The sequence below is a fragment of the Anomaloglossus baeobatrachus genome, chromosome 1 (assembly GCF_048569485.1).
Source record: "Anomaloglossus baeobatrachus isolate aAnoBae1 chromosome 1, aAnoBae1.hap1, whole genome shotgun sequence".
NCBI lineage: Eukaryota > Metazoa > Chordata > Amphibia > Anura > Aromobatidae > Anomaloglossus > Anomaloglossus baeobatrachus.
This window is the reverse complement of record NC_134353.1, coordinates 704,892,155-704,916,392: the sequence shown is the minus strand read 5'-3', so window position 1 is coordinate 704,916,392 and position 24,238 is coordinate 704,892,155. Positions and strand designations below refer to the sequence as shown.

The 24,238-nt window shown below is 46.1% G+C and overlaps 1 protein-coding gene across 1 annotated transcript in view; it reads left to right on the top strand.

Moving 5' to 3' along the window:
• Positions 1–230: 230 nt before the first annotated feature.
• Positions 231–24,238, top strand: part of LOC142249445 (septin-2A) — a 146,816-nt gene continuing 122,808 nt past the window's right edge. The window contains exons 1-2 of the mRNA XM_075321109.1: positions 231–337; positions 23,109–23,160. Of these exons, the coding sequence (XP_075177224.1) occupies positions 23,134–23,160 (27 nt within the window). The 5' untranslated portion in view covers positions 231–337; positions 23,109–23,133. The remainder of the gene's footprint in view (positions 338–23,108; positions 23,161–24,238) is intronic.

Below are 24,238 nucleotides of genomic sequence, written 5' to 3'. Positions count from 1 at the left end.
GGCAATCAGAACGGTATCATTAAAGATTCCAGATATTCCCCTTATGGAAAGTTGCCGTACATTATAACGAAGCAAGCCTCAGTCAGGACACGTTCCCACACAGCCCAGCACATTCCCACAGCCTCCGTCCGCCCAGCTCATGCGACGCTCTGGAACACTCTGTCTGGTCTCCACCATTATGCTGAATGGAAAGCTACCATCGAGTTGCCTGCCGCCGCAGTGCATTGTGGGATTGCGGAGGTCTACGGTTGGGAGGGGCCCGGATTCCAAAGTAGAGCGGCACCGTGATATCAGCGGCCGGTGTGCACAGGCGGAAGCTGCGAGTGTCCCCGGTCAGGTGAGGCGGCGGAGACCGGGGGTATGGGCGGCAGCTGCGCGCTCCGGCTGATGAGTGCGGGGCTGAGCGCCTGTTATCACAGCTGCAAGGGCCGGCTGCTGCTATTACCGGCCTGTGTGTACTGCAGTATAGTGTGTGCTGTGCAGTATGGTGTGTACTGCAGTATAGTGTGTGCTGTGCAGTATGGTGTGTACTGCAGTATAGTGTGTGCTGTGCAGTATGGTGTGTGCTGTGCAGTATGGTGTGTACTGCAGTATAGTGTGTACTGCAGTATGGTGTGTGCTGTGCAGTATAGTGTGTGCTGTGCAGTATGGTGTGTGCTGTGCAGTATAGTGTGTGCTGTGCAGTATAGTGTGTGCTGTGCAGTATAGTGTGTGCTGTGCAGTATAGTGTGTGCTGTAGTATAGTGTGTGCTGTGCAGTATAGTGTGTGCTGTAGTATAGTGTGTGCTGTGCAGTATAGTGTGTGCTGTGCAGTATAGTGTGTGCTGTGCAGTATAGTGTGTGCTGTGCAGTATAGTGTGTGCTGTGCAGTATAGTGTGTGCTGTAGTATAGTGTGTGCTGTGCAGTATAGTGTGTGCTGTGCAGTATAGTGTGTACTGTAGTATAGTGTGTGCTGTGCAGTATGGTGTGTAATGTGTAGGAGGGGATGTGTGTACTGTAGTATAGTGTGTGCTGTGCAGTATGGTGTGTAATGTGTAGGAGGGGATGTGTGTACTGTAGTATGGTGTGTGATGTGCAGTATGGTGTGTAATGTGTAGGAGGGGATGTGTGTACTGTAGTATAGTGTGTGCTGTGCAGTATAGTGTGTACTGTAGTATAGTGTGTGCTGTGCAGTATAGTGTGTACTGTAGTACAGTGTGTGCTGTGCAGTATAGTGTGTACTGTAGTACAGTGTGTGCTGTGCAGTATAGTGTGTACTGTAGTACAGTGTGTGCTGTGCAGTATAGTGTGTACTGTAGTACAGTGTGTGCTGTGCAGTATAGTGTGTACTGTAGTATAGTGTGTGCTGTGCAGTATAGTGTGTACTGTAGTACAGTGTGTGCTGTGCAGTATAGTGTGTACTGTAGTACAGTGTGTGCTGTGCAGTATAGTGTGTACTGTAGTATAGTGTGTGCTGTGCAGTATGGTGTGTAATGTGTAGGAGGGGATGTGTGTACTGTAGTATGGTGTGTGCTGTGCAGTATGGTGTGTAATGTGTAGGAGGGGATGTGTGTACTGTAGTATAGTGTGTGTGCTGTGCAGTATGGTGTGTAATGTGTAGGAGGGGATGTGTGTACTGTAGTATAGTGTGTGTGCTGTGCAGTATGGTGTGTAATGTGTAGGAGGGGATGTGTGTACTGTAGTATAGTGTGTGTGTGCTGTGCAGTATGGTGTGTAATGTGTAGGAGGGGATGTGTGTACTGTAGTATAGTGTGTGTGTGCTGTGCAGTATGGTGTGTAATGTGTAGGAGGGGATGTGTGTACTGTAGTATGGTGTGTGCTGTGCAGTATGGTGTGTAATGTGTAGGAGGGGATGTGTGTACTGTAGTATAGTGTGTGTGCTGTGCAGTATGGTGTGTAATGTGTAGGAGGGGATGTGTGTACTGTAGTATAGTGTGTGTGTGCTGTGCAGTATGGTGTGTAATGTGTAGGAGGGGATGTGTGTACTGTAGTATGGTGTGTGCTGTGCAGTATGGTGTGTGCTGTGTAGGAGGGGATCTGTGTACTGTAGTATGGTGTGTGCTGTGCAGTATGGTGTGTAATGTGTAGGAGGGGATGTGTGTACTGTAGTATGGTGTGTGCTGTGCAGTATGGTGTGTAATGTGTAGGAGGGGATGTGTGTACTGTAGTATGGTGTGTGCTGTGCAGTATGGTGTGTAATGTGTAGGAGGGGATGTGTGTACTGTAGTATGGTGTGTGCTGTGCAGTATGGTGTGTAATGTGTAGGAGGGGATGTGTGTACTGTAGTATGGTGTGTGCTGTGCAGTATGGTGTGTAATGTGTAGGAGGGGATGTGTGTACTGTAGTATGGTGTGTGCTGTGCAGTATGGTGTGTAATGTGTAGGAGGGGATGTGTGTACTGTAGTATGGTGTGTGCTGTGCAGTATGGTGTGTAATGTGTAGGAGGGGATGTGTGTACTGTAGTATGGTGTGTGCTGTGCAGTATGGTGTGTAATGTGTAGGAGGGGATGTGTGTACTGTAGTATGGTGTGTGCTGTGCAGTATGGTGTGTAATGTGTAGGAGGGGATGTGTGTACTGTAGTATGGTGTGTGCTGTGCAGTATGGTGTGTAATGTGTAGGAGGGGATGTGTGTACTGTAGTATGGTGTGTGCTGTGCAGTATGGTGTGTAATGTGTAGGAGGGGATGTGTGTACTGTAGTATGGTGTGTGCTGTGCAGTATGGTGTGTAATGTGTAGGAGGGGATGTGTGTACTGTAGTATGGTGTGTGCTGTGCAGTATGGTGTGTAATGTGTAGGAGGGGATGTGTGTACTGTAGTATGGTGTGTGCTGTGCAGTATGGTGTGTAATGTGTAGGAGGGGATGTGTGTACTGTAGTATAGTGTGTGTGCTGTGCAGTATGGTGTGTAATGTGTAGGAGGGGATGTGTGTACTGTAGTATAGTGTGTGTGCAGTATACTGTATGTAGCATGTATAGTGTGTGTGCTGTGCAGTATGGTGTGTATTGTGTAGGAGGGGATCTGTGTACTGTAGTATAGTGTGTGTGCAGTATGGTGTGTAATGTGTAGGAGGGGATCTGTGTACTGTAGTATAGTGTGTGTGCAGTATGGTGTGTAATGTGTAGGAGGGGATGTGTGTACTGTAGTATGGTGTGTGCTGTGCAGTATGGTGTGTAATGTGTAGGAGGGGATCTATGTACTGTAGTATAGTGTGTGTGCTGTGCAGTATGGTGTGTATTGTGTAGGAGGGGATGTGTGTACTGTAGTATAGTGTGTGTGCTGTGCAGTATGGTGTGTATTGTGTAGGAGGGGATCTGTGTACTGTGGTGTGTACTTGCTGTATGTGTAATGAGTGGAACACTGCTGTGTACTCTCTTATGTGTCATAGTATGTGAGGTGCGCTGTGCATATAGTGTGTGCAGTATACTTAGTGTGATGACTGGACACTATGCTGTGTACTGTCTGTATAGTACCGTATGAGAAGTGTGGTATGTGTGTCTGTGCAGTATACTGTGTATATTGTGTATGATGAGTGGACATGTTTTGTGCAATGTCTGCAGTATGATGTGTGTACATTACTGTGTGTGGTGTCTGCTGTATTATGTGTATATGGTATGTTGTGTGTGTGTGTGTGTGTGTGTGTGTGTGTGTGTGTGTGTGTGTGTGTGTATAAAATATATATATAATCTCTATCTCAGCCACACAAACACAGATGTATGACCCCCATATATAGCTATTCGCCCTGGGTCAGTCTACTTGGATGATCTGTGAGTGAGCGCTCAGCATCTTCTCCCCCAACCTCAGTAATGGTTCTGGTCCTCGGAGTGTCTGATGTTCTCTTTTGCATTATCAGTTCCATGCAGGGGATGAAAACAATAAATTCTTGTGCCTGACGATATCCTGACCTGTGGAGTGTTAGTTGTACATAATAGGCCCAGTATGTCCTCCTTCTCTTGGCCACTTTATGGGCTTATGACCACTATGATTTCTTGAGACTTCACACTTCTCCTCCATTAGTTTAAAATGCTATCTACTGTGTATCTCCTTGTCTCCAGCTGCCCCAATGCCGTCCGGAGCGTCCGCAGTCTATGAACTGCGCTCAGTCTCTGGTCACATCCACTTGGAGTTCCATTTTCTTGCCCATTTTTAGGAACAGGCAAAATGATTTCATGGCAAAAACCTATCCGAAGAAAGAGCTTGTCCTGTAGAAGTAGTTCCTCCATTCTATAAAACAGACACCAATCGGAGACCGGGAGGACCCCATAAGGCAGTGAGGCCCCTCTTCTTTAATTTTTACCTCTTAACTGATGCATTTTGGATGTGAATTCATCAGTTTGTCAAAAACTCAAAAGGTTTGTTTTGATGCATTAAGAATCAGATGTGAAATAATTGTCGTGGCTCCGATATAATGGAAGCCGTTACACAAGTGTGACCAGAGCCTTATTACAACATTTGTGGGGAACGCGTCTCATTCATTCTGATGAGAAGATCCTTCATCTCTAAACCAGGCAGGAAATGTAATTAGAGGTCTTCTGTTCGGACCCTGAGCCTTTCAGTAGTTGGCCCCACAAGGCTCAATAGTCTATTTCCTTTTGCACCCCGGTTTAATCAGCACTATGTCTCCTGAGACGCCGGTTCCCATACTTGTGCACAGTCGGTTCTTGTCCTGACTATATGGAGATAAGGTATGCACACCAGTGACTATGTAAGGGGAATATATGAAATAGCAGAAACTGTTGTGTGAATACTGACTTGACAAATCCAATAGCTACATGTAAGAATGAAATGGGAAAAATGGAATCTGCATTACTGCCATGAATATATGAATCAAGAGAAATTTAGCTACTGAATTGGGGCTCTGTTGCATTGATCAATTCAGTAGCTAAATTTCTCTTTGTTCATATGTTCATGGCAGTAATGCAGGTTCCATTTTCAAATTTTCACTCTTACATATAGCTATTGGATTTTTCATGTCAGTATTCACACAGCAGTTTCTGCTTTTCATATATTCCCCTTAGGCCTCCGACACACTCACGTGCCGCCGGTACGTGTGTGCCATTTTTTTACACAGACCGGAGACATGGGGACCTAGGTAATCCCTATGGTTAGGAGACACGTAAGTATTTTGGAACGGAACGTGTGTCCGTTCCATACTTGCGTGTCTCTATGTGTTTAAAAACGCTGACGTGTCCAAGTTGCTCCAGCAGCACGGGTGTCACACGGCCCGCACCTGTACCACACGGATGTAGTGTGGATGTGGTCCCGTGTGACACGTGCCGGAGAAAACACACATGTCAGAGTAAAAAAAAAATAAATCGTTACTCACCTTCTCTTGCCCTCCTGTCTCTGCCGTTGCTGTCACTTGCTGCCGACCGCCGCTCATTATGCTCATTTAGGCTATGTGCGCACGTTGCGTACAGTCACTGCAGAATTTTCTGCAGCGATCTGAAGAGCACACGTGCGCTTCAAATCGCTGCAGAAAATGTCCGTAGTGAAAAAAAAAGCCGCTTCCATGCGCTCTGCCTGCAGCTCCTGCCATAGACAGAGCGGGGGATGCAGGCAAAGCACACGGAAGAAGTGACATGTCCCTTCTTAGAACGCGCGCTTCGGGCAGCAGCCGAAGCGCTGCGCTCTAAAACGCCACGTGCGCACGGCTCCTGCATAATCTCCATAGATTATGCAGGGGACGCAGTACGCATGCAGTTACGCTGCGCTACAAAGCACAGCGTAACTGCATGTAATTACGCACACGTACGCACATAGCCTTAATATTCACTTCACTGCAGCGGGGAGACGGCAGGGCTGGAGCCGAAGATCAGCAGCGCGGACCACGTGAGTATGCAAATTACCGGTTCTCCGTGTGTTATCGCGGATAGCACATGGAGAACACACGTGGTCTGCACGTACCAGAGACACGTACTTACCTACACACAACACGCAGGGTAAATACGTGTCTCGCGGCACGTGCGTGATTTTCACGTGTGTGTGTCGGAGGCCTTACATAGTCACTGGTGTGCATACCTTCTCTCCATATAGTGTAGATTTTTTAGGTTTTTGCACCCAGTTCAGACTCAGAATGGAGTTCCAGATGTTAATTCTTGATTGGTTCTTGTCCTGAGACTGCCTATCATGGTGACATGTAGTGAGCGGCGTGCTGTTCCTTACATATCAGAATTCCTAAATGTTATACTGCATATACGTAGGAATCGTACCTCTGCCCATTGTCTATATCTAGTTTATGGTTGGAAGTGTATGGCAGGATGAAGGGTCCTCTGTGTGACATTCCACACATGCCTGTATAGCTGTAAAGACCGCTCCGCTTGTGAGAGCCATTCACTAGGGAGGGACGGGGACAGTTTTAGGGTCTGTTAATAAAAAAAAAACAACAAAAAACTAACATTAAAAGTCTTAAACAATTGCATCCCATTGTCATTATATAATGTCTTTGTTCGGTCAAGGCATTGTGGTCCTTATAGGGATGTGTGAACTTGCCCTCTCATCAAATAAGGCCAAATTATCCTTCCACCTGTTGAATCCTGAGATTTGGCCCCTAATATAGGACTGTTTTCTAGAATAAGTACTATGGACATTCCTTTCTTTTTCTTTTTTTTTTCTTCTTCTATTGAAAGGCCGTCTACAAATCGTGGCTGTCTACCTACAACATGCTGAACAACAGAGCAGATTGTGTGATGATCGACATAGAGACAGATGAGCTAACTAATAATACAGCAAAGTCTCTGTGAGGCCATCTGCGCACTAGAAATTGACTTTTTCTCAAGGAAAATCCGGACCCTCTTAAAGAATCCCGCACCTGCGGTAAAAAACCGCAGTAAAACCGCAACGAAATCGTTGTGCGGTTTGGTGCGGATTTGCTGCATTTTTTCCGCAGGTTGGTCCCTGCGGATTTTTACTGTTATCTATGGCAAAAACCGCAGGTACCTGTGGAAAAGTGACGTGCACATTAATTCCGCAGAGGAAATTCTGTGGGTAAATCCGCAGGTATAAAGAAAACACAGTGTGCGCACAGCATTTTTTTTTTTTTTTTTAATACCCATAGGGTTTGCTCGAGAATGACTGCAGAAATGTTGGACACATTTTCTGCAGCAAATGCGCGGTAAATCCGCAGCATGCTCACAGGGCCGTATAGTGCAAGTAGAGTGCACCCAGTGAAAAAGATGCAGATATCGGTCAAGGACAGAATCATCCTCTACGTTAGGTGGACATCCAATGGTGCTAGGTATTATATAACTACATCTAACGCACGTTTCGCCGTCGCTTCATCAAGAGCCAGTGACAGCACTATGATGGTGCCTGTCACTATATCTGAAGGCAGCCGGTGACTGATTCTCTTTTAAAACACCATAAAATCACATCATGCAAACTGGAATTAATATTTTCCTTTTCACTCATAATGAACACTTTCTGCACTGTGAGCTAAACTCTACAAAACCCCATCAGCACTATGTGACGGCACTGTGGCATGGAAATCTCTGGTCTGTGTTAACAAAATTCCTGCAAAATTCCATGTTGGTGAACTGGTCTAAACAGGCTGAAGGTTTTAACATTTAAAGGGAATTTGTCAGCAGGTTTTTGCTCCCCCATCTGAAAGCAGCATAATGTAGAGATAGAGATCCTGATTCCAGCATTTTTTTTATAAAATCAGTTTTTTCTCTGCTGCAGATGTAGCAGTTATACAGAGCTCATGAATATGCTGGACTATTTGGCAGCAGGCCTAATAGTCCTCTGATGATCTACTGCTGATCAAACAGTTATTTTATCAAAACTACAGTAAGCTGCCCAGTAAGTGAAGCACTGCTGGAGTCAGGATCTCTGTTTCTACACTATGCTACTCTCAGATTAGATGTCAACAACCTGCTGACAGCCTTATTCATTTTCTTAAAGGGAATCTATGTGCGCACGTTGCGTACTGTCCCTGCAGCAATTTGAACAGCACACGTGCGCTTCAAATCGCTGCAGAAACAAAAGCCGATTTCATGCGCTCTGCATGTAGCCCCTCCCAGCCCCTGCCAGAGACAGAGCGGGGACTGCATGCAGAGCGCACAAAAGAAGTGACATGTCACTTCTTAAGGCTGCTTTACACGGTACGACCGATTGTGCAATTTCACAATCGATCATACCCGCCCCCATCCTTTTTGCGTCACGGGCAAATCGCTGCCCGTGGCGCACAAATTCGGTAACCCCCGTCACACGTACTTACCTCCCGTCCGACCTCGCTGTGGGCGGCGAACGTCCACTTCCTGGAGTGGGAGGGACGTTTGGCGTCACAGCGACGTCACACGGCTGCCGGCCAATAGAAGCGGAGGGGCGGAGATGAGCGGGACGTAAACATCCCGCCCACCTCCTTCCTTTCACATAGCCGGCGAGAGCCGCTGGTTGTCGTTCCCGGGGTGTCACACGGAGCGGCGTGTGCTGCCACGGGAACGATGAACAATTACATTAAACGATATTATGAAACCTAACCTGGCGATTTGTGAGCGATACTGCGTCGCTAGGAGGTGTCACACAGGCCGGCATCGCCAGCGATGCCGGATGTGCGTCACAAAAACCGTGACCCCGACGATCTATTGCACGATAGATTGTCTGGTGTAAAGCAGCCTTTAGAACGCGCGCTTCGGGCAGCAGCCGAAGCGCTGCGCTCTAATACGCCACGTGCGCACGTCTCCTGCACAATCTCCATAGATTATGCAGAGGACTCATGCAATTACGCAACGTGCGCACATAGCCTTAAGATGTAGAAAACTTCAGTTAATGGCTGTTGTGTGACTGTGCTTACATGATTTATCATATATTGGCCAGTGAAGGGTTAAACAGCTTGGGCCTTGCATTTTTATACTAAGGTGGGCCTTGGGGTGATAGCTGGTTAGTGCTTCCCTCTGTTTTATTTTTTTTTTAGGGGGGGGGGGGGGTTGTCTTTGTTTTGCCCCCTCTGAAGGATGGACTGATCAATGATGTATAAATTCTTATGGAATATTTTGGAATCTGTAATATGGTTTCCACATAGACACATGCTGGGGGGCACGAGGCTCATGATTCCAGGTATTTATGTCTTAACTAGAAGGTGGCCCGATTCTACACATCGGGTATTCTAGAATTTACGTATTGTGTAGTTCATGTATGATTTTTTATATATATATATATATATATATATATATATATATATATATATATATATATATATATATATATATATATATATATATATATATATATAGAGAGAGATGTTGTTGTGTGTAGTTACCAAGTGTTTGTGTAGGCGCTGTACATGTTCTGGGTGTGACGGGGGGTGAGAGCTGTGTTGTATGTGTGTTGCGTGTGTTGCGTTGTTTGTGGAGCGCTGTGTGTCTGTAGCGTTGTGTGTGTGTGTTGCGCGGTTTGTGTGTGTGTGGTGTGTTTTGGGGGGAGGTATGTTTTGTGCAATGTGTGTGTTGTGCGGTATGTGCGTATATTTGTGTGTGCCGCGGTGTTTGTGTGTTGGGTGTTGTGTGTGTGCAGCGTTGTCTGTGTGTGTGGGTGTCTGTGTAGGGCAGTTGTTTGTGGTTCCCAGTGTGTGTGTGTGGTGTGTTGTGCAGTGTGTGTGTGTGTGTGTGTGTGTGTGTGCATCAGCCTCTCTTCTCTCAGCCTACCTCTCCCAGCCTCCCTCCTCCCAGCCTCCCTCTCCCAGCCTCCCCAAGCATCAGCCTCCACCAGCATCAGCCTCTCTCCTTCCAGCCTCCCCCAGCATCAGCCTCCGCCAGCATCAGCCTCTCTCCTTCCAGCCTCCTCCAGCATCAGCCTCCCTCTCCCAGCCTTCCCCAGGATCAGCCTCTCTCCTCCCAGCCTCCGTCCTCTCAGCCTTCCCCAGCATCAGCTTTCCCCTCCCAGCCTCCCTCAGCATCAGCCTTCCCCAGCATCAGCCTCTCTCCTCCCAGCCTCAGCCTCTCTCCTTCCAGCCTCCCCCAGCATCAGCCTCCCCATGCATCAGCCTCCACCAGCATCAGCCTCTCTCCTTCCAGCCTCCCCCAGAATCAGCCTCCCCTTCCCAGCCTTCCCCAGGATCAGCCTCTCTCCTCCCAGCCTCCTTCCTCCCAGCCTCCCCCTCCCAGCCTCCCTCAGCATCAGCCTTCCGCTCCCAGTCTCCCCCAGCATCAGCCTCCCCAAGCATCAGCCTCCCCCAGCATCAGCCTCTCTCCTTCCAGCCTCCCCCAGCATCAGCCTCTCTCCTTCCAGCCTCCCTCAGCATCAGCCTCCCGTTCCCAGCCTTCCCCAGGATCAGCCTCTCTCCTCCCAGCCTCTCTCCTCCCAGCCTCTCTCCTCCCAGCCTCTCTCCTCCCAGCCTCTCTCCTCCCAGCCTCTCTCCTCCCAGCCTCTCTCCTCCCAGCCTCTCTCCTCCCAGCCTCTCTCCTCCCAGCCTCCTTCCTCCCAGCCTCCCTCAGCATCAGCCTTCCCCTCCCAGCCTCCCCCAGCATCAGCCTCCCCCAGCATCAGCCTCCCCCAGCATCAGCCTCCCCCAGCATCAGCCTCCCCCAGCATCAGCCTCCCCCAGCATCAGCCTCCCCCAGCATCAGCCTCCCCCAGCATCAGCCTCCACCAGCATCAGCCTCCCTCGTCCCAGCCTCCCCCAGCATCAGCCTCTCTCCTCCCAGCCTTCCCCATGATCAGCCTCTCTGCTCCCAGCCTCCTCCAGCACGCCGTGCTCCTCTGCCGACACTCACACACCCGATCGCATCCACTCACACACACCCGATCGCATCCACTCACACACACCCGATCGCATCCACTCACACACACCCGATCGCATCCACTCACACACACCCGATCGCATCCACTCACACACACCCGATCGCATCCACTCACACACACCCGATCGCATCCACTCACACACACCCGATCGCATCCACTCACACACACAGACACTGACGATATCGCACATACGCGATTATACTCACAACATCCGGAGGTATCACATGCTTCTGGCCATGTGATCCTCCCGCAGGTCCTGGAAGCTCACAACAGCACCGTATCGAGGCCGAGAAGCAAGCGATATCCCAGGATGTTGTGAGTGTGTGGATGCGATGTGATGTGTGTGTGAGAGTGAGTGTGATCTGATTTGTGTGTGTGTATGTGTGTGCTGTTATGTGTGTGTGCTGTTATGTGTCTGTATTTTCCGCCGCTGCAGGACCTTGATGTGTGGATGCGATGTGATGTATGTGTGATGTGTGTGTGAGAGTGAGTGTGAGCCGGTGTACACTGGTAACTATGATACACATCGGGTAACTAAGGGACCTTAGTTACCCGATGTTTATAATGGTTACCAGCTTTCACGGCCTCCGTCAAGATCCCAGCATCGCAAGGTTATGTCTGGCGCTGCTGGGATCCTGACGGAGCCGGTGTAGAAGCAAGCGATATCCCAGGATGTTGTGAGTGTGTGGATGTGATGTGTGAGGTGTGTGTGAGAGTGAGTGTGATCTGATGAGTGTGTGTGTACTCACCTGGGAGTCGCGGCTCCGTGTCAGTTGGGCCAGAGCGAGCGTGCATTGCGTGAGGGGGGCGGGGCCTGCAGAGAGCCGGGGCGAGAGGCCAATCCGTGTGGGGGGGCGGGGCCATGGCGAGCCCAGCGGCCAATCAGCTTTGTGTCACCGTAAGGACACAATTTCGGAGCATGACAGACAGACAGACAGAATAAGGCAATTATATATATAGATAAGGGCAGTAGTGTCATTGAGACGGTTAACCATTTACGGTCATTAATTCCACGATTGGTCTGATTTTATAGCTATCAAATACAGTACTTTATTTTAGGATCCCAGTCACTAACTGTCCGTGATGGTGATGTCATTGGTAGTATGACTTTTAGGTGATTTTGTATGAGAATGTTGCTCATGGTGTGACTCAGCCTTGCGGTAGATTACCATTCATCCTGTGCTGCGCATTCTCCACATTCCTTATGTATATCAAAGGCGGTCGCATCACTCGCATCCAATGAGGCTCAGGATAATTTTTGAAGCCTGTTACCCCGATGTATTAACCAAGAAAGAGACAGGAGGCGATCAATAGGTCCAAAATACAATTTTATTAGTTCAAAAAAGGTGGTGAGCGAGAAAACGGGTTACATCACTGCAACTGTCAGGTAAAATGTATACAACAATTGTCAGACTGCACAATATTCTCAGTCAGAAAAATATAAATTAATGGGCCATATGTCTAATATTAAAGTCGGTAACCCCCGTCACACGTACTTGCCTCCCGGACGACCTCGCTGTGGGCGGCGAACATCCTCTTCCTGAAGGGGGAGGGACGTTCGGCGTCACAGCGACGTCACACAGCGGCCGGCCAATAGAAGCGGAGATGAGCGGGACGTAAACATCCCGCCCACCTCCTTCCTTCAGCATTGCCGGCGGCCGCAGGTAAGCTGTGTTCATCGTTCCCGGGGTGTCACACAGAGCGATGTGTGCTGTCTCGGGAACGATGAACAAGCAGTGCATAGAAGATGAAACGACTTTTTTGAAAATGAGCCACGTGTCAACTAGCTCGTAGCTGTCACACGCTACAATATATGAAATGATGCCGGATGTGTGTCACTTACGATGTGACCCCTCCGACATCTCGCCCGATATATCGTACCGTGTGACGCCCGCATTAGTCTGCAGATTATAAGTATATTTATAAATATATGCACTTTTTTTGATTACTAACATGCAGCTATAATTACTACCCCGATGTATGCAGCAAACTGGTCATTTCTGATGTGATTAGTGAAAAGCGATCCTACTCAATCGCGTATAATTGTTTAACAATGCTCCATTTTCCCATGGATTTTCATTATATTCGGTACTCGTGTTGCGCCCCAGAACCTTGATGCTTGATCATGTAGAGCACGCTCACTTATCACTAGTTGTGATTGAAATGGTACAGCAAGCATAAATGCCGTCAGTACAAAATGAGTACACTACCTAGAATATACTCATTCCTAATTTATTCAAAAATCTAATGTCTAAAAGGAGACTCTGCTACAAAAATTTACCTGTCACCGGTTTTTCGGCCTATAAGCTGCGGCCACCACCGGGCTCTTATATACAGCATTTTAACATGCTGTATATAAGAGCCCAGGCCACACTGTACAACATAAAAAAACACTTTATAATACTCACCTAAATCGGTCGCTGCAGTGGATGTGGCTCCGATGGGCGTCTTCGTCCTCCGGCGCTGCCTCTTTCGGCCATCTTCATCCACCTTCTGAAGCCTGTTTGCATGATGCGGCTACGTCATACACACTCGCCGGTCCCTCACATGCGCACTACAATACTTTGATCTGCCCTGCCATAGAATTTTAAAAGGATCTGTCGTCTCCTGTGTTTTGCTAAAATGAGTTGGGCTATGTTCACTCGTTGCATTTTTTCAGTAGTTTTTTTTTATGCTTTTTTTGTTTTTTATGCAAATTTAAAAGCTGACTTTCACATTACCAACAAAAGTTGAAATTTCAGCCATCACATGCAGACACTTTTTTTTTTTTTTTTTTTTGACTGAATTGGAATACTGCTTTTTTGAAACTGCGGCATGTGAATTGTCTCAATATTTTTCACCTTTTATTCACCATAGAAAGCAATGAGAGTTAAAAAAAAAAACAAAAAAACCCCACAGCCTTACGTTTTTGGTGAATGAAACTAACTTTATTAAAGATGTACTGTAGAAACATGACACATAATCTGCACCAAAAACGTAGCAAAGCTTTCTTTTTTAAGCAGCTTCTTTACTGCCGAGAGAGCAGGTTTTGCTTGCAGAAAAAAAGCAACATGTGAACATAGACGTTTGAGCCCCAACTGCCATCTCCTATCTGCGTAATGAAAATTAATCTGTTTTCACTGACTTTGATTTATTTAGAATTTTGGGAATGAATTAGTTGAGGAGGATAAAGAAGCCGTTTTCTCTAATAAAATTTATTACATTTTCTTATTTTCACGTCTCCGATTCATTTCTGCAATAAAAATTAAAATGGTTATTTGGTAATCAATTTTTTTATTCCCTTCTTGGAAGCTGATAGCAAAAGTGACCACATTGGTTAATCAGTATTTATTTACTTCCTGCTGTCGATACCTACATAAAACAGAAAAATGATGATAATTTAGGGCCCCGATCACATCACATTATCCTCCCTAATCAGGACTAGAGTAGGAGCCTGAAAATCGGAGTTCAGACTTTACCTTGACTGGCCTTACATTTAGAATAAAGGGGGCTTTATACGCAGCGATATCGCTGGTCAAAGCACCCGCCCCCGTCGTTTGTGTGTCACGAAAAAATCGCTGCCCATGGCGCACAATATTGTTAGGACCCGTTACACGGACTTACCAGCCTAGCGCTTTCTAAGGGGGCGGTTCGTGCAGCGTCACACGGCAGCCGTCCAATGGAAGTGGAGGGGCGGAGATGAGCTTCCGTAACATCCCGCCCACCTCCTTCCTTCCGCATTGCCGGCGGCTGCATTGCCGGATGTGCGTCACGGAATCCGTGACCCCCGACGATATATCGTTAGATACAGTTAGGTCCAGAAATATTTGGACAGTGACACAATTTTCGCGAGTTGGGCTCTGCATGCCACCACATTGGATTTGAAATGAAACCTCTACAACAGAATTCAAGTGCAGATTGTAACGTTTAGTTTGAAGGTTTTAAGTCTGGATTTGAGCAAGTGAAATGCATGCTCAATTGGGTTAAGATCTGGTGATTGACTTGGCCATTGCAGAATGTTCCACTTTTTTGCACTCATGAACTCCTGGGTAGCTTTGACTATGCTTGGGGTCATTGTCCATCTGTACTATGAAGCGCCGTCCAATCAACTTTGCGGCATTTGGCTGAATCTGGGCTGAAAGTATATCCCGGTACACTTCAGAATTCATCCGGCTACTCTTGTCTGCTGTTATGTCATCAATAAACACAAGTGACCCAGTGCCATTGAAAGCCATGCATGCCCATGCCATCACGTTGCCTCCACCATGTTTTACAGAGGATGTGGTGTGCCTTGGATCATGTGCCGTTCCCTTTCTTCTCCAAACTTTTTTCTTCCCATCATTCTGGTACAGGTTGATCTTTGTCTCATCTGTCCATAGAATACTTTTCCAGAACTGAGCTGGCTTCATGAGGTGTTTTTCAGCAAATTTAACTCTGGCCTGTCTATTTTTGGAATTGATGAGTGGTTTGCATCTAGATGTGAACCCTTTGTATTTACTTTCATAGAGTCTTCTCTTTACTGTTGACTTAGAGACAGATACACCTACTTCACTGAGAGTGTTCTGGACTTCAGTTGATGTTGTGAACGGGTTCTTCTTCACCAAAGAAAGTATGCGGCGATCATCCACCACTGTTGTCATCCGTGGACGCCCAGGCCTTTTTTGAGTTCCCAAGCTCACCAGTCAATTCCTTATTTCTCAGAATGTACCCGACTGTTGATTTTGCTACTCCAAGCATGTCTGCTATCTCTCTGATGGATTTTTTCTTTTTTTTCAGCCTCAGGATGTTCTGCTTCACCTCAATTGAGAGTTCCTTAGACCGCATGTTGTCTGGTCACAGCAACAGCTTCCAAATGCAAAACCACACATCTGTAATCAACCCCAGACCTTTTAACTACTTCACTGATTACAGGTTAACGAGGGAGACGCCTTCAGAGTTAATTGCAGCCCTTAGAGTCCCTTGTCCAATTACTTTTGGTCCCTTGAAAAAGAGGAGGCTATGCATTACAGAGCTATGATTCCTAAACCCTTTCTCCGATTTGGATGTGAAAACTCTCATATTGCAGCTGGGAGTGTGCACTTTCAGCCCATATTATATATATATATATATATATAATTGTATTTCTGAACATGTTTTTGTAAACAGCTAAAATAACAAAACTTGTGTCACTGTCCAAATATTTCTGGACCTAACTGTACGTTGCGTGTAACGGGGCCTTTACTGTTGCTCATACTAACCAATCCGCGCTTAGCTTTGAATTATTTACCTGTTCTGATAAAATGAAAGCTGTGCTGTGATTGGTTGCTATGGGTAACAATGACTGTTTTCCTTTGAACTGGTTTTGATGAAGTCTGCCGGAGCGGTTAGTGAGTGGAGAGCGGTCAGTGAGTGGAGAGCGGTCAGTGAGTGGAGAGCGGTCAGTGAGTGGAGAGCGGTCAGTGAGTGGAGAGCGGTCAGTGAGTGGAGAGCGGTCAGTGAGTGGAGAGCGGTCAGTGAGTGGAGAGCGGTCAGTGAGTGGAGAGCGGTCAGTGAGGGCAGCAGGGCTCCTGACTCTTCCATGCTATTAATGGCTACCTATACCAGGAAGATCATACTCGGGCTATGATGAGAAAGTTTACTTCTAGTTTCCTGAAACAAGAGCAGGAAATGAGACCAATTCCTTTGGCTTTTCTTTTCCTTGTCCTCGTGCTTTCCTGCATGTGTGTAGATGTGGCTTTTGTGGTTCGTACGTAAAACGAGATGATTGCACACGCGTCACTGCCATGGAGGCTCTAATTATTGCCGATAGTGTCAGAACAGGAACAGCACAACCTAAATGGTTACGTCCGAACCCAAGAAGGCATGCTTAAAGGGGTTTTCCTGTAAATGCTTTTTGGTTGCCAGGAAAATCATAGCACAGCCCTATAGAGAATGAACGGAGTGGTGATCATTAATCAATAATGGGGATAAAAGCTGATTGCTGCTGGTCCCAGCGGTCGGACCTCACTGATCAGTACGTTATCAACTGACAACCCCGTTAAAGGGGTATGTCCATCTCCAAGATCCTATTCCAATATGTAGTAGGTGTAATAATATTAGCAAATACCTCCAATTAGAAATATAGTATTGTTTTCCTGATATAGCCATGTCTCTTACCTCATGTGCAGGGCATTGCAGCTTAGGTATCCATGGTTATAGCATTAGCCATGAGCAACTAACTGTCACTTGTATAGTGGATGTAACTATGGATACCTAAGCTGCAATACCCTACACATGAGGTAAGAGACATGGCTATATCAGGAAAACAATACTGCCTTTCTAGTTGGAGGTATTTGCTAATATTATTATTATTACATCTGTTCTATATTGGGATAGTATCTGGAAGCTGGGAATAACCCTTTACTCTTTTTGTCATCAGAAGCGACATTTCTCCACCAGTTTTCTTCTTTTCTAACACAGATCGTGTCGAACAAAGTTACCGTTCACCTATTCCACATGCACATAAGCATGAATTCATTCATTTAACTAAAATTTTCAAGTGTTCTACCTATAAATTCTGCTATTGTAAACCCACACACACAAAATATCTAAACAGATTCCTGTTCACCAACACTGCAAATTTGTGACCATATGGAACATTGGAACACTAAAACCCGAATGTAAATGGACCATGCACACTGGATGCAGAGACAGTGGCTGGTAGGAGCGATCACCTCGCATGCCGTAGTGTCCGATAACAAAAATCACTATCAAGCCTCCTTCACACATCCATGTCTCCGGTACATGTGATGTCAGTTTTCACACGTACCAGAGACACAAACACACATAGACCCATTAAAATCAATGATCTGCACATATGTCCGTGCTTTGACATGGACCAGGTGTCCGTGTGGAGAACACGCGACGGCGACATGTCTGTTTTTCTCCAGCAGCACGAGTGTCACACAGACCGCACACTGATGTGATCAGTGTGACACATACCTTAGAAAACACGTGTCACATAAAAATAAAGAATTGTTATACTTACCTGTCTCTGGTGCTGCTGTCACTGCCTATGCTGTTACTTCCAGGTCCTGCACATTATGTTAAATGCATATTCACTGCACTCAGCGTGGACCCGGAAGTAACAGCAGTGCTGGAGACAGGCAAGTATAGCAGCTCATGCTATCCAGGTGCCATCCAGATATCAAACGGTTAGCAGAGGGACAGCACACATTCGTACCTTCACCACGCACCGTGAAACACACGTGTTTTACATAGATGTGTGAAAGAGGCCTAAGGGTATCTGCCCACATCAGTGTTCACAGCGTTTTGGATCCAGCTCGCTTCAGCTGCATCCAAAATGCTGTGTACAGTACAAGCACAGTGGATGGGATTTCTAGAAATCGTCTGGCCACTGTACTGTAGTGAGACTTTCCAAGCCGCAGCATATCAATTGTTTGCTGCGGAGTCGCAAGCGTCATCCGCAGGGAGAACACAGCAAGAGACCGCAGCGCACTGAACCCTGATCGTGGGTACGAGCAGCTGTGTTTACCTGCGGAGGAGACTCGTGGACCTGGAGGCCAGGACCTGTCACATTCAGGATGCAGCAGGTCCTGATCATGGGCATGTACCCTAAGGCTATGTGCCCACGCTAGAATGTCCCTGCGGATTTTTTTGCCTGAAAATCCGCGACTTTCGCGGCAAATCCGCACCCGCGGATTTGCCGCGAATTTACCGCGGATTTGATGCGGATTTCATTTTTTTTTTTTTTTTTTTCCCCCATTCAAAACCAAAAATCCGGACCAAATCTGCACCAAACAATTGACATGCTGCAGATTTTTCCAGATCAAAATCCGCGGCAAATCCGCAGCGGAAAAATCCGCAGCATGGGCACAGCATTTCCCAAGCCATTTCAATGGCATTTTGGAAATGCTGCTGCTGCAGATTTTCGGGAAATCCGCGGCAAAATCCGCGCAAAATCCGCAGCGTGGGCACATAGCCTTAGGCTGTGTGAACGCAGTGTGTTTTTAGAGTGTTTTTTTCATGCATTTATTTATTTATTTTTTATTTTGTGCAGTTTTGTCCCAAAACTGCATGCAAATCCTTATGCTAGCAAAGTCAGTGAGAATCCTGAAGTGTAGTGCTCATGTTGAGCTTTTGTTGCAGATTTGGTGCAGAAAATAATGTTCAGCATGTCAATTCTTTCAGCGGTTTTCACCATTGAAAGCAATGAAAAATGCGTCTAGAACGCTGTGTTTTCCTGCCAAGAGACGCAGAAATTTCTGCCACCAAGTACTCCTATCCTTCCTGTCGGTTTTCATCTGCACTGGAAGCTTCCATAGGGGCCATTATAGTCCGGTCCGCCATATGAAGCTATCGCAGCATTCTGTCTTTCTGCTCCTATTACAGTAGAGCATTCTTCACCTACATGTGAACTCTGCCAATGTTCTAGCTGTGTCCATCACATAATATTATGTCTTGGCTGGAGCGGCTGTAATGTGTGTGGCGTGTGTATCACATTCGTGTGTGGTCTTACAATTCCTCCGAGCTGGAAACCTATGATAAAAATCGCCTCATGTAGAGCGCCACTATGCGCCAAGTTTCACTATTGTACCGTTTCCTTTGACCTCACATAGGTTTGCTGCTTTATTATCTTTGGTGATGTATGATAGGAAATGACACTATACAGAAGGGTCTCCGGCTGAGACTGGAAGACTTTCTAATATTGTATATAACAAGGCACGCACTTAGAATAGACTGCAGACCATTGTATGTGTCTTATGTCACGTCACTTATATGTATAAAGTGCCCCTCTACCGATCAGCACAAGGACTGATGGCAGGGTACCGGTTCACATGGGCGATCCTCTACATGGACCGATGGCAGGGTACCAGTTCACATGGGCGATCTTCTACATGGACTGATGGCAGGGTACCAGTTCACATGGGCGATCTTCTACATGGACCGATGGCAGGGTACCAGTTCACATGGGCGATCTTCTACATGGACCGATGGCAGGGTACCAGTTCACATGGGCGATCTTCTACATGGACCGATGGCAGGCTACCAGTTCACATGGGCGATCTTCTACATGGACCGATGGCAGGGTACCAGTTCACATGGGCGATCTTCTACATGGACCGATGGCAGGGTACCGGTTCACATGGGCGATCTTCTACATAGACCGATGGCAGGGTACCGGTTCACATGGGCGATCTTCTACATGGACCGATGGCAGGGTACCAGTTCACATGGGCGATCTTCTACATGGACCGATGGCAGGGTACCAGTTCACATGGGCGATCTTCTACATGGACCGATGGCAGGGTACCGGTTCACATGGGCGATCTTCTACATGGACCGATGGCAGGGTACCGGTTCACATGGGCGATCTTCTACATGGACCGATGGCAGGGTACCAGTTCACATGGGCGATCTTCTACATAGACCGATGGTCTGTGCTGAAAAATATATGGATGTGACTCATCATTTTAGGCCAGTTTCAGACTGACGCGTTATCAAGGACTTGCCAGAAGGTGAAGTGGTCAGACTGCACCCATAGCTCCCCTGAATTATTCCTTGTTCTCTCTAGAATTCTCTAGAGGCGTGTGTTTACGATGCTGAATATTATTACCATTGTTAGACTGTGCCATTATCTCGTGCCTAAAAGAAAGTCCGTTACACATGGTCTTCTCCACTGGCATCAATATGCCAAGCAGAGAATTACTCCATAAAACATCATGCAGTGACGTTTGTTACAATTTAACCCCTAGTGAACATTCAGATGGAATATGTACTGTACACATCTTTTTCTGGCAGGCTAACCCTCTGAATTCTTCAAGAGCACTTAAAGGGGTGGTTCACCTATATTTGTTAATGGCCACAACGATATTATGTTAAGAAACAATGTTTCTCTCAAATGCCTTGTGTTGCTAATAGTGCCTGTGAGCGGTGCTATTATGGTCTGTTCTTCCCCATCGCCTGACCCCCAGGGCTCTGTGACCTCGGGGATCCGGTGATGTCACATCAACTTCCTGACATCACCGTGGCCCCAGTCTCCGTGAGTGATGGGCTGTGGGCGGAGTGCCACCGCTCATCACAGCCCAGCATCACTCCTGCTTGCGGTGCTCTGCAGTGAAGGAGGGAGCAGGGAGATGCTTCGTTGTGATGAGTGGTGACACGCCGCCCACAGCCCATTGACTCACAGAGACTGGGGCCGGCCGCAGTGGTGTCAGGTGATCAGGAAGTTGATGTGACATCACCGGATCCCCGAGGTCACGGAACCGGAGGGTCAGGCGATGGGGAAGAGCGATCCGCAATAGCGCCACCCACAGACACTATTGGCAACACAAGGTATTTGAGAGAAACCTTGTTCCTCAACGTATCGTTGTGGCCAATAATGAATATGAGTGAACCACCCCTTTGAGGAAACGCCAGTTCTTTTTAATGTCTTGTTTTGGTGCCTGAAGCGTCTACTTTAACTTTTTTGCTGAAGTTTTGTTTTTTTTTTTCCTTATGGTTTTGGACTATCGGGGTTATTTTGGATAATTTGGTAATAGTGTTGTTTTTTTTTTTTTTTTTGTTTTTTTTTTGTGGCCTCTTTTTGCTCTTTATTTTTTTTAAACTCCATTGAGCAAATCAGTAACTGTTGGCAGTTTTTCAAGCAAGAAGCCTAGACGCCTAGAGAAGCTTCTGGGAGTCTTTTAACCTTCCATTGACTTGTATTGTAATGTGTAGCGCATCTTCAGAGCAGAAGACGCCTGAAGAATGGACAGCTCCCGTCTTTTTACGGCTTGGTGTCTTTGGAGATCTAGTGGTTAAAATACGCTCAAAAGCCTGAACACATGAACAACAAGTTATTTTTATAGAGAAATGAATTCTTCTGGGCACTTTTTCCAGTGGGTTTCGGAGCGGACCCGCCTGTGCATATACATCGCATACATACATGCCCTATATTCACGTGTAGTCTGATGCCAATACAGTATTTTGTTGTGCCTATTCATAAATGGTTTATAATGGGCAGTCCGCAGACTAATCGAAAAAACAGTGCAAGAAATAAACCAATTGGTATATTCATGTAACACATCAATGTGAACGCGTCCGCTGTTGGACAGAGTATGATTTATATTACCGTATTTCGTTACTTGGCAAGTGGATTTTCTTTATCATTTCTCTGACATATTGCTGACTCGACTATGAGAAACCCCACAGGAGCACAATATTATTATAATCCGTCCCCGAACTGGATGTGTATATCTTCAGATCTCTTGGGGGGAACGTATCGAGGCCCATTAGAGGATTATACGTCCAGACTCTGAGAGTAAAATAATATTTAATGTACATTGTGTAATGACGGACCATTGCGGCAGTATTTTTCTTAAAGTAAGGGATTTAGGAAATGTGCCTAGAAGATCACTTTGTATGTTTATTTTAAGTCTATGTTCTTCTTATAGAAAGGTTTTACCACCTTGTAATAACGTTTCATGTTCGCATAAACAATAATCTAAATTTCCACATTCTTGTGTTATGTCAATAATATTTTCAACATCCAGTTAGGCTATGTGCGCACAGTGCGTTTTTCGCAGCGTTTTTGTGTGTTTTTGGGCTCAAAACTGCATGACTTTGCTTCCCCAGCAAAGTCTGAGTTTTCATTTTTGCTGTCCGCACACAACTTTTTTTTTTTTTTTTTAAAGCTGCGTTTTTGAGCTTAAAAAAAAAAAAAAATGGACATGTCAATTCTTTCCTGCGTTTTTCAGCGTTTCCCCCCCATGCAATGCATTGGAAAAATGCGGCAAAACGCACCAAATTGCGGTAAAAACGCATGCGTTTTTATGCGTTTTTGTGCGTTTTTAGAGGCCAGAAAAGCACAAAAACGCAGCGTCAAAAAAACACAGCGTGCACACATAGCCTTAATTAAAACCTGTTTGTTTTTTTTTATTTTTTTATTTTTTTTTATTCTTCTCTTTTTTTGGCCCAAGAAGAGGAACAAAAATTAATTTGCGGTACAGGGTCAACCAAATTCGGGAGTACAAGGTCAGATGGTAGATTAGAGTGAAAATATTGGGCAAAGGTCCGAGCACAGATTTAGTAAATGTACGTCAGTCCACTGTGGTAGTATAGGCAGAAGACAAGATATAGTGTGGAATAAACAGCGGCGGCATGGAGCCGGAGGTCGGATTGAAGAAAACCAGGCAATGAACTGGATTAACAAGCATTCTTAAAACGCCCATGAGTTTATATGCTAAACCAGGTTCTTTGATGTTACTTGAATATTTCTGAGTCTGCATACGTACATCCAGATTTCCTGATTTGTGACTGCACAGCTTTGGTGTTTCTTCTTGTGAGTCGTTTTTTTTAGACATGTATGTATACATTCATGTGACTTGATCATACTCTGAAAACTTAAATGGTGTTAATGTTTGTTTGTAGGTCCCCAACTTAGAAGTAATACAGTATGTCTCAAACTGGAGAAAAGGTTAAGGTATGTGCTGTTGTATTAATAGATCAAGCCCCCCAAATGAGTTATGTTGCAGGTTCAAGTGGTTTATACCAGTGGCTCAGAATTGAATAAAGGAGTTGTCCAGCATTGCTGTACGAGTCTGCAGTCACTTTGTGTCTGCAGACTTGCAAATCCTCACAACACACAGTGTGCCCGCTGTCAGGATTCTCATGCTGTGCGCAATTTGCATACATGGGATCACGTGCCAACTAGACGTGTGCTGGTACGTCTAGTTGGCATGTGGCCGGAAGTATGCAAATCGTACTCCTGGCTCCATCACCGGAGAATGTGAGGATTCATAAGCCTGTAGTCACATATTGTGAGTGCAGACTTGTTTCCTAATGCCAGACAAGCCCTTTAACTAAATAAAAGCACTCATATTGTCATTACCACAAACATTAGACCTCAATATGACTCTTCAGTCATAAACGTAAGATGAATATAAACCACTAACACCTCATCGCTCTCCTCTTCGGCTGACTACTGTCTGGACCACCTTATTTACGCTGTCATTTGCTGCATCTACGGCCTCTTCACTATACTTACGTCTTCGGCGGTCACTGCATATTGCAAGTTTTCAACAGCCTGGATAAGGCCAGGGCCAGAAGTCCTGTCCTGTATTGAAGAGGCCATAGATCACTGCAGAAAGTGGAGGACAAGGCAGCGGGGTGGCTGGAGAGTTGACCATTCGTTTTTTGAGTGTTTTTCAACCCCTTTCTGCCCATGTGCTTATTATAACTTACATACAAATTCAACTTAAGAACAAACCCGCAAAATCTGTCTAGTTTGTAACCCGGGTACTGCCATTATTCCACACCAATTCTTCACTTCCCTTCCATTGTTGCCCAGATCCTCAGTTTCCAGATCAGCCATTTTCTGTGTTGAGAGACTCAAACGATGTAGAAACTAGCTGGGTGACCCGGGCATGATTGGTAGGAAATCAGTGCAGTGATTATCTATTATTTTATTTAAAGAGAATCTGTCACCAAGTTTTTGCCACATAATCTGAGAGCAGCATAATGTAGAGACAGACCCCATGATTCCAGCGAAGTGTTACTTA